Source organism: Callithrix jacchus, chromosome 5, assembly GCF_049354715.1.
Source record: "Callithrix jacchus isolate 240 chromosome 5, calJac240_pri, whole genome shotgun sequence".
Taxonomy (NCBI): domain Eukaryota; kingdom Metazoa; phylum Chordata; class Mammalia; order Primates; family Cebidae; genus Callithrix; species Callithrix jacchus.
The window spans coordinates 40,861,457-40,872,548 of NC_133506.1; the positions used below are offsets into that span (position 1 = coordinate 40,861,457).

Below are 11,092 nucleotides of genomic sequence, written 5' to 3' on the forward strand. Positions count from 1 at the left end.
ATTTAATGGTTGCTAGATGATGTTTTCCTCTTATTTTTTTCTTGTATTTATTCATATTTTTTCTAGAGACAGGGTCTCGTTATATTGCTCTGGCTTATCTCGAACTCCTGGCCTCAAGAGTTCCTCCCACCTCAGCATCCCAAAGTACTGGGATTACATGTGTGAGCCTCATGCCCAGCTGTTAAATGATGGTTTTCGAATTCTGTCCTTGACCCCTTGTCTGCCTTTATTGAGTCTTTTTGGCCTCCTATCCTTGCCTACAATGTGACAGCTAGGCATTGTGTTCCATCTACTCTTCTGAGCCTGCAGACACAATGCAGGTAGGGGAGGTCTGGGGCTCTGATCTCTCCTCTGAGGTTTGGGTTAAATTTCCCACGCCAGGGTTTACTCCATTAGTTAGTGGAGTATCTTACTCCAAAGAGGGTGTTAAGCTTCACATCACATTCCTATCATCCTTATCATCCTTCTTTCTCTCCTTTCTTCCTTCCGTAATTCAGAGATTATGAGAATCATGGCTCTGACTCATATCTTAACACTTTAAAAAAGAAATCGGGAAACCATCATTCTCAGCAAACTGACAAAAGAACAGAAAATCAAACACCGCATGTTCTCACTCATAGGCGGGTGTTGAACAATAAGAACACATGGACACAGGGAGGGGAGCATCACACACTGGGGTCTGTTGGGGGGAATAGGGGAGGGACAGCGGGGGGTGGGGAGTAAGGGAGAGATAGCATGGGGAGAAATGCCAGATATAGGTGAAGGGGAGAAAGGCAGCAAATCACGCTGCCATGTGTGTATCTATGCAACAATCTTGCATGTTCCTCACATGTACCCCAAAACCTAAAATGCAATTAAAAAAAAAAAAGATGAATGCTGGCCAGGCACAGTGGCTCACGCCTGTAATCCAAGCACTTTGGAGGCCAAGGCGGGCGGATTACCTGCGGTCGGGAGTTCAAGACCAGCCTGACCAACATGGTGAAACCCAGTCTTTATTTAAAATAAAAAAAAAAAGAAAAAAGAAATCCCAGGCCCCTCTTTTCCCCCATGGTATCATGTCTGCAGAACCAATCTACAGGTACTTGTTGAGTACTTATTCTGTGCATGCCATTTTGCTTGGCTCACTGTAGAGAAGAAATGTGTAAGGCAAAGTCACTTTCAAGAACCCACAAGATGTAAACATGAAGAGTAGAAGCAGGCCCAGGTTATCTCTGTGTAGTCTACATGGAGAGGTCCAGGGGATTTTATGGGATTGGGAGGTAAACAGGGCATGGCAGAGCTGAACTTTAATGATAGCAAACTGCTTAAAAGCATTGGCTCTAGAATTAGACTTTGATTCAAACACCATCTCTATTCCTTGCTGGTTTGTTATTCTGGGCGAGTAATTTATCTTCATGACCTTCAGGTTTTTCCTTTGTAAGAGACAGATATTAATAGAATCTTCCTCTCAGGGCTGTGGGAATATTAAATGAGATAATGCATTCTAAGCACTTAGGTTGGTTCCTGACATATCTTAAGTGTTTCATAAATAGTAGTTATTAAAAATTTAAAGGAAGGTATTATGTATCAAAGCTTTTCATATGCATGTCCACTGTTGACCCAGAAATTCCACTTCTTAGAATCTATCATGAGCAAACAATCAGAAATGCCCAGTGATTACTTATTGTATTCAGAAAACTTAACAATCTTAACATTTAACCACTGAAGCTTGTTTAAATAAGCAATGATCTCTTCATGCAAGGAAAGTGCTACATATATTAGCAATTATGTTACAGAATATTTAATGATAGAAGAAAATCTTTACCTAATATTGTCAACTGGTAAAAGCAGGCTATAAATCTGCCATAATATATAATCTTAAACTTTCATTCTTCCCAGAAACATTTTTAAAGGACTTGAGGAGCTTGCCACTGCCCCAAGGGGCATTTGGAAGATCTTCCTCCAGTAAGTGTGAATTTAAAAATTTAATGGGAGGGAGGCTGAGGCGGGCGGATCACGAGGTCAAGAGATCGAGACCATCCTGGCCAACATGGTGAAATCCCGTCTCTATTAAAAATACAACAAATAGCCGGGCATGGTGGCACATGCCTGTGGTCCCAGCTACTCAGGAGGCTGAGGTGGAAGAATCGCTTGAACCCTGGAGGCAGAGGTTGCAGTGAGCCAAGATTGCACCACTGCACTGCAGCCTGGCGATAGAGCGAGACTCCATCTCAAAAAAAAAAAAAAAAAAATTAATGGGACCTCAATATTATGTCCGGAGGATTATTCCCAGTGCCCATGTAGCGTATCTGGCACCCACTAGCCTCTGTGAGAGTTTGTGAGAGTTAAGTTTATCTGTTTGTCTTTGCATACCGGCAACTTTTGTAACACAACAGCTCTCAGAATCCAGACATGGTGCTTTGAACCACTGGGTATTTGTCCTGATGGGGACCAGGCACTATGGGCCTTGAACTTTCAGCTGTGAACAAATCTCAGGGAAGAAGGAGAGAAGAGGGAAGAGACCTAAGAATTGAGATTTCCCCCCCACAATATGGCCTTTTAATTGATTTAAAGAGAGGAGGCGTGAAACTGCAAAATTTCTGTGAAGCGAACGAAGCAGGGTGTTTTTATTAGTTCTCATTTCTTGCTTTGAATTCTCAATGCCCTACTTCTGTCCAAGCTTACAATCCATCATAACCAGATGACGGTAAAGCTGCCCACCCTGTTTCTCTAAACAAATCTTCCCAGTTCTAGAACTGAGATGTTTTGGGGGCGCGATGGACAGAGTCTCACTTAGTCTCTCAGGCTGGAATGTGGTAACGTAAATTTGGCTCACTGCAACCTCCACTTATGGGTTCAAGTGACTCACATGCCTCAGCCACCCAAGTAGCTAACATTACAGGTGTGTGCCACCACACCTGGCTAACTTTTTTTATATTTTTAGTAGAGATGGGGTTTCACCATGTTGGCCAGGCTGGTCTTGAACTCCTGACCTCAAGTGATCCACCCACCTTGGCCTCCCAAAGTGCTGAGATTACAAGCATGAGCCACCACTCCCGGCCAAGAACTGAGACTTTAAGCTCTCACTGTATTTGACTATGGGCAAGTTGTTCCTGCTGGTAGTCAGACTTCTAAGATGACTCCAAAGACCTCCACTTCCTGGTTTTCATGCCTTTGTGTATTCTCCTCCTTGAGTGTTGATTGAGCCTAGTGACTTGATTCTAATGAGCAGTGATATCATGAAAAATGTTGGGATGTCACTTCTGAAATTAGAGTACAAAAGACTATGACTACAATAACTTATTGTATATTTCAAAATAGCTACAAGAGAAACTTTGGAATTTTCCCAACACAAAGAAATAATAATTGCCTCAGGTGATGGATATACCAATTATTTTGATTTGATCATTATACATTGTGTGCATGTATGAAAATATCACATGCCCCCTATAAATATGTATGACAATTATGTATCAGTAAAAAAGACTGGCTGGGCATGGTGGCTTACACCTGTAATCCCAGCACTTTGGAACGCTGAGATGGGCAGATCACTTGAGGTCAGGAGTTTGAGACCAGCCAGGCCAACATGGTGATACCCCGTCTCTACTAAAAATACGAAAATTAGCCAGGTGTGTTGCTGCCCCTATAATCCCAGCTACTCGGGAGGTTGAGGCGGAAGAATTGCTTGAACCCAGGAGGTAGAAGCTTCAGTGAGCCGAGATTGCACCACTGCACTCTATCGTGGGCAACAGAGTAAGTGAGACTCCGTCTAAAAACAAAACAAAAGACTATGACTTCCATCTTCTGTTCACTCTCTTTGGAGCTTCTTGCTTGCTCAGTCTGATAAAAACAATCTACTTTATCAGAATTATGAGCTGCTCTCATAACTGGGCAGTCCCAGCCAGGATCTAAGTGCACAGGGAGTCCCCACAGCTGCCCAGGCACTTTGCCCGGGGGACACCCCTCACTGGTTCCCTTCCTGTCAGTGTTGACCACTTTTGGTGCAAGGATCGCTTGGAGTGAAGACACGTACCTGATTTTTGCGTGCTTTTGGATTTGCACATGCTGGGGTAAATCACCACGACCTTTGTGACAATTCTCACTGGATAGTGATCTGGATAACACTCCATTTGACCCCAGTTTCATAGCACAGGAAGGACATTGGATAGGTCCAGTCTTCCCTGAGTGTGGCAACTGTCTAACAGATCCAGGGCTAGGGAAAATGGCTTTAATGACTGCCTCAACTACAGACACTGTGCTTTGTGCTCCTGAGGGATTTTTCTCTCTCTCTCTCTCTTTCGAGTTCCTCTCTGGAAACCCAGGCTGGAGTGCACTGAATCAGAGCAGTAAATAAGGGAGAGTGCCCACATGAATGCTTCCTCAAGAAGAAACAAATGTATTTAAGGACTCTGCAACCTCTGCCTCCTGGGTGCAAGTGATTCTCGTGCCTCAGCCTCCTGAGTAGCTGGGAATACAGGCATTTATCACCATGGCCAGCTAATCTCTGTATTTTTAGTAGAGACATAGTTTTGCCATATTGGCCAGGCTGGTCTTGAACTCCTGACCTCAAGTGATCCGCTTGCCTTGGCCTCCCAAAGTGCTGGAATTACAGATGTGTGCCACCATACCCAACCTGCTCCTAAGGGATACGTTTCCGTCTGCAGTCAGGAAAACCAGCCCTGGGCCTGCGGGTGCATTAGGAGAGGAAATCGTGGACAATGTTTAAAGGGCTCAGTGACACCTTTCTCGGTACACAATGAAACTGTTACCAAACACTGGACAAGTTCCCCAAAACTGTTGTCCAGGGTCTCCCAAGGGATTTTGGGAGGAGATTCCATCTGTCAGGGAGGGGGTGGTCTCTGAAGGGGATTTGCCAGGAGGGATTCCTGATGACACAGGGTACTTCTTCAGATTGACTTTGCTCCCACGGTGGGGAGTGGCTGCTCATCACCATGTGCTTAGAAATGTGTCCATTACTTTAAGGATCAGCGCTAATGAAACTGGTGTTGCTATCACAGCACAGCAAGTCTTTGGATTCTCTAGCTAAAGTTGTTTAGACACTGGGATAGCATTAGATTACCCACCGGTTGAACAAAGCCAACTCCTCCTGTTGCACTTACATTAACACCTTGGCTGAAGTTGAAATGCATATGGATAAAATAAGAGAGCAAGTGTCATGGTGGCAACAGATAAAAGATGAACTAGGATTGGGTGACTGGTATTCTGGACTGTTTTCTTGGATCTCACAAGGGATCCAATCTATATTTTCTGGTATCTTTACATTTGGCTTATATCTTGTATTGTTAGCGTAGTTTATGTTTTCATTAATGTCATCATCAAATATGGATTAACATGCTGCTCCAAGACTATAACAGGTAAGAGTACCCAGATGATGGAATTCCAGAATGCAGGCTATGGGTCCGGCCCCTGTGAACACTTTCAGTTTCAAGTGGACAGGTTCCATTCTTCAGTTTCCATACCTTTGCCCCTTTTCAGCAGGAAGTAGCCAGAAAAGAATGACACCGCTTTTCCTGCATGAATGAGGAATGGAAAAGGATAGTGGGGATTTGTAACTGGGCCCCTTGAGATCTCAGCATCCAAGCATTTTTAGTGACTGAAATAACGACAATTCTGATCAGGCCCTTGTGTGCCTGCACTTGCTTTTTGCCCAATATTCTTAGTTCCCACAACATAATTATAAACTGCTGATGTACCATTTCTCTGTCAAGCAGCAGGAGTTAACTTCAGGGTCACAGAAAAAGTTTAAAAGAAGACATAAATGTATTTCAGGACATTGTGAATAGCTGCTGACTCCCAGAAGTCTGGTTGTTTTAGATGTTATCTGAGAGTGAAGAAACACAGACTTTTCCCCTTGGTTCCCTGAAACTCCCCCTCTCTTAGTCTCTAGCCACATAAAAACTCTCTGCTTCTTTACTTAAGGCAAATTTGAGAGATCTTGCCCTCCTGCCTTCTTGTTTTGACCACATTAAGTAAACCTTTCTCTGTTTCCAAGCACCTGTGTGTCAGTGTTGGCATCAGCTGTACGTTGGGTACACAAGCCTGAATTTTGGGTTCTATGTCAAGGTTGGGTGGTGAATGCACATACAGTTGAATTATAGAGACAATGATTACATTTTCTGAATCTCAGAACCAGCTAGTTCTGGTGTTTTGTGAGTAGGAGAAGGAGCTTAGATTCAATGATTTAGGTGTTGAGCAATTCAGGAATTTCTAGGACATTCTGGTAAAACAGAATATCTGATTGGGGTTAGCCATGGAGAATGCTCCCCCTTGTGAGATGTTGAGAAGGGAAGAGAGAGTGGGGATGGGTGAGATGGAGCCCAGGTGCTAGGAATGAGGCAATCTGTCTTTTGTGGAAGTCCTCAGTAGGTTAATGTGACTGTTGCTGTCCAACCTGGAAAAAGAAGACAGCGACCAGGGGAGGCATTTAGGATGTTGTCTCAGACTCTTCCCAGAGATGGTCCAGGAATCCTGCTTCCCGGTGTCCTCCACAAAAGGGAGATGTGTTTGTTGTCTTGGCAGCATAACTCGGTGTTTTAAAGCTTTTCTGATAAAACCTTTAACTGGAAATCACCCATGGGGGAAATTCTGAGATCTGACAGAGTGTGGCATAGCCATTACAACCAGGGACTTTGCAAATGTACTGACGTGAGCTTAATGAGCAGCTCTGCCACTTTCCAACTGTGTGGCCTTGAAACATTACTGATCTGTTGTATCCCTGTTTCCTCATTTACCACTACTTCCTAAACTTGAGTGAGTCCATGTATCACCCAGGGATCTTGTTACAATACTGGTCATGAGATTCCACATTTCTAACAAGTTCTCACGTGACCTGGAAGCTACCTGTTCCTGGAGCACCCTTTGAGTAGTAATGTGATTCTTAGAGTTACCCTGAGGTTTATGTGTATTCTTTATGAAGAGCTTAGCATGGGGCCTGGCATAATGGCTTGGAGTTATTGTTCCTTGGGCAATGGGAAGCAGCTGACTTGGATTTTGGGGGAGGACCCTAAATCAGAGTGGTAAATAAAGGAGAGAGCCCACATGAACGCTCCCTCTTCAGATCTGCCCTCTATCCCAGAGGAAGTCTGTAAAAAATTATGGATTGGAGGGATTACAATGTAATGGGAAGGGCCTTTTGGTGGGGCCAAGGATGCCTCTGTTTCATTCCCACCCTATGATCTTAAAGAATCCCTCCCCATCTTTGGGCCCTCTTGAAATCAATAAATGAAATGATTCCTGTGTTTTTCTCCTTTCCCTCCAAGTTGTTGTAATTGGTGTTGCTTAAAACAAACCAAAGGCTCCAGGACTAGAGCTCCTCACTTCTCTCCTGACGCAGCCCTTGGCAGGAAGATGTGGTTTAGCCTTAGTAGATAACAGCTTTCATTAAAAAAAAAGTATGATTTTTTAAAATGTTTAAACATCTTCAGTTTCTCCCCAATTTCCCTTTCTTCCCTGGTTTCTGTTGTTTCCTTGTTTCTTATTTCACAAGACTCCAGAAATCCCCTCCTTGTCCAATGTAGGCCTTTCCAATATCATGCCCAGATTTCTAAATCTACACCCTCTCTCCTTCAAAACCTTTAGTTCCCAGTGAGTTAAGCAGTAATTCATACAAAGGTGTGAATGGCTGCTCTAAATTTCCTCAGTGCATTTGTAAGTACGTGCATGTTTTAAAAAGGAGGTCTTGAGATTTTAAACATGATTGCAATGTTTATAGAATTTCAGGCACAGAGGTGGAGCATTTTGAGGAGCACATCAGGGAGAATAAGTGTAGGAGTAGAGGAATGAATCTCTTGTACACACACACACACACACACACACACAAACACACACACACACACAGAGCCTTCTATGGCCCTCAGAGCAATCCCAAATTCCTGGGGGCTGGCTGTGTTCTTATTAGAAAATCAGGTGAACTTGCAGATTTTCTCACATTCTTCTTTGTTCAAAAAGTTGTTGCTGTTGCCTCTGCACCCTCCGTAAACAAATGACTCACATTCACCAGCTTCGAAGTTGAAAAACCATCGGATAAAGTAGGCTCTACAAATACCCTTTTCCATAGGAAAACTGCATACATTTGGCAGGAGATCCTTGATACTGTCTGAAGAGAGAAAGTGGTTGAAGGAGACGAAACCCATCACCTTCCCCTAGTTTGCCTCATATGCCAGGAGCTGTGACAGCCCTAGGTACAATTGTGAGGCTGTCCATGACAGCTGTGCTCTGTACCTCTTTCTACCCAGCCATGGCCTGATCGGTCTACACAGAGGTTGATATTTTTACTTCTGAGGGTAGCCTGATGTGGTGAGAATCACAGGCTTAAGAATGCAACTCAAGTGGATTGAGGTCCTAGTGCAGCCACTTGCTACTGTGTGATGTTGTATAAGCCTAACTTCTTCGAGTCTCCATTTCTTCATTTGTAAAATGAAGGCATTGAACTCCCTCATCTCTGAGTGCCCTTCCAGATCTGATTTTATAGAATTTGACCAGAAAGATCCTCAGGTTCCTACCTGCTGTCTCATAATCAATTCTAGAATTGATATCCTATGATAGAAAGAGGATAGGCTTTGAATCTAAGAGCAGGCTTCAAACTTGTCTCAGTTATCTTCTAGCTATGTGATCTTGGACAAATGACTTCTCTCATTGACATTCAATTTCCTTCATTGCAAAAATGCAGGTGTAATATCCACATTTTTTGTTTATTGAAGGATTAGAGATTATCAGTGAAAAGCATTGATAAGTAGAAAATAAATCAATAAATAGTAGCTGCTCTTAATCATTCTGTTTCTTAACCAAGAAGATCTTGATAAGAGGGAAGAATCCTTGTACTCATTTCTGCAGCCTTAGTGCCTAACACAGGCCTAGTTCTTAGTTCTCAGCAAATATTTGTGACTAGAAAATCGCTGCTGCTGCCCCCACCGCCCCCCACCCCCCGAGCTCCTCTGGGCAGGATTAAAAGTTTCTTTGTACCCTCCTTTTATGTTTCTGTCACCCTGTGGGCAGTTTTACTCTTCAAGGTAGCTAGTAGAACTTCAACATTACATGAAGAAACTAAGGCCAAAGAAATGAGGTACCTGTCCTAATGTCATGCTAGGAAGCAGTAGGACCAAGGATCAAACCCAGCATTGTTCAACTAGAAAGGCTTGTAGGTTCTCCATCCATCTTGGTTGTTGTAAAATGAGTGAATGGACAGATGAATGATCATACCTGTGGTGAAACTTCAAGCAGCAGCCTAAGGCTTGGAAAGGTTCAGGCTCTGTCTTATCCTCCTACCTGCAAGGCTGATGCTAAGGGCGAAGGAGAATGGGAAGGAGGCAGAATAGCTTGTCCAGTCCAGGTGGGAGGTGGAGGGGCAGGTTGTCATATTCCTAAGAAATCCTAGTCACAGCAGCATCAGCCCTTAGACCCTTACACATGACTCTGTAGGGACTGGAGTCTGCTCTTAATTTTTTCAGCTCTTCCATTCCATCTTTCTGAGGCTTCTCTGCTTTCCATTCCATTAAACCAAAGGAAAATCACTTAACTTGTTTCTTTTTTATGTAAAGCAGATAATGACACCGTGTGTGTGTGTGTGTGTGTGTGTGTGTGTGTGTGTTCTGAGTGTGACAGAAGCTGTTCTGAGGGCTTTACAAAAATCTGTTAAAAGCTATGTTATGCTAAGAGCTTGACATATATCAGACTATTTGATTAATAAAGCAGAAAAGATGATTAACCTTTTTTACGGAAGAAGAGACTGATGCTCAGAGAGGCTAAATGATGTTCCTCAGGCACAGAGTTTGTAAGTAGAGGAGCCAGGGCTAGAACCCAGGTGTGTGTGACTCCAGGTGTGCTCATCCTATAAACCACTAGATTTGTGTTACTTAGGCAGACGTTCTCAAACTTGCGTGTGCATCAGAATCATCTGGAAGGCTTGTTAGAGAGACTCACCCCCAGAGTTTCTGATCAGGTGGAACTGGGAACTAGTATGTTTTCAGTTGATGCTGCTGCTGTTGGACTAGGGGACAAACTTTGAGAACCACTCATCTACAGAGTTATTGGGAGGTTTAGGGTTCCACTTATATCTAGGGATCTATCATTAATAGCTCCATGTACATACATGCAGAGAACTATCCTTGCACGTACAAGGATGTTCACTGGTACACTGACAGCGATAATCTCCAGAAGGTAAGATTTCAATAACTTTTTACCTTTTTTCTTATCCTTTTGTGTATTCTAATTTGCATTTTTATACAGGGAATCCTATTGGCTGCTTAAAAATCTGGGAACTGCTGCCTACTGTCCCCACTTCCAGATTATCTTAGATATAACTGCACTTGGTCTCCCCGCCTCCATTTGCAGATTCCGAGCTTCCACAGAGAAAGTGGTCCAGGAAAGACCCTTTTCCAACAGGTGCATCTAACTTGGCTAAGTCCCTTACCCTCAAATTCTGGCTCTGATCTCCCTTTCTCAACCTCTCCTTGCCCCACCGCAGACATTGAAGGCCCCTTTTCCTACTTAACTTATTTTATTTTCTATAGCACTTTGATCATCTATCATGTGTATTAGCTATTGTATGTCTCTCTCTCATTAGAATTTCAGTTTCACAAAGGAAGGGTCTTAGGCTCCTTGCTCTAACCTCAGCACCTAGCACAGTGCCTGGCACATACTATGTGCCCAACATATGTCTGATGAAGTGAATTGAATTGAATCGACTCTCAATCTGGTAAGGTAAGAAATGGGCTCTCTTTATGCTGTACTGCCTCCCCTACCCCCCACCCCCATCCTGATTCCCAGCCTACTCTTTGAGATCCCGCATTTCATACCAACCTTGTCTTAGTTCTGATCGAAGCTCTCGGCAGAGAGTGAGAATCAGGAGAAACGAGAGAGAGACCCGAAGCTGCATGGTGCCACTTAGCCAGTGGCTCAGCCTGGGGTTACCATTTTAGGGAGAAAAGACCAAGGGGAGGAGCCTGACCCCACATCCAGCTCATTCACCCTGAACTCAGGCTTTTCATGGGGCTGGGCTGCCTCTGGAACAGAGTGTCCAGCCAAAGCACAGCTCTGTCTTTCTCCTCCTAGCCTTATCTGATCTGGCCACCCAGGCTACTTTAGCACCACTTCA

At 43.7% G+C, this 11,092-nt stretch overlaps 1 protein-coding gene across 1 annotated transcript; it reads right to left on the minus strand.

Annotated features, from left to right (window-relative positions):
* Window positions 1-7,691: 7,691 nt before the first annotated feature.
* SPINT3 (serine peptidase inhibitor, Kunitz type 3) lies at window positions 7,692-10,887 on the minus strand. Its single transcript, XM_002747594.5, has 2 exons — window positions 10,798-10,887; window positions 7,692-8,095 (listed from the first exon to the last, which is right to left on the minus strand). The coding sequence occupies exons 1-2, from the start codon at window positions 10,871-10,873 to the stop codon at window positions 7,902-7,904; spliced, it is 270 nt and encodes an 89-aa protein (XP_002747640.1). The 5' UTR covers window positions 10,874-10,887; the 3' UTR covers window positions 7,692-7,901.
* Window positions 10,888-11,092: the final 205 nt, after the last annotated feature.

Coding starts and splice junctions, on each gene's coding strand:
- SPINT3 (XM_002747594.5), bottom strand. CDS start 10,873: ATGCAGCTTCGGGTCTCTCTCTCGTTTCTCCTGATTCTCACTCTCTGC. Junction 8,096..10,797: donor TCGATCAGAACTAAGACAAG/GTTGGTATGAAA, acceptor TTCTCTCTTCAG/ACAGTATCAAGGATCTCCTG.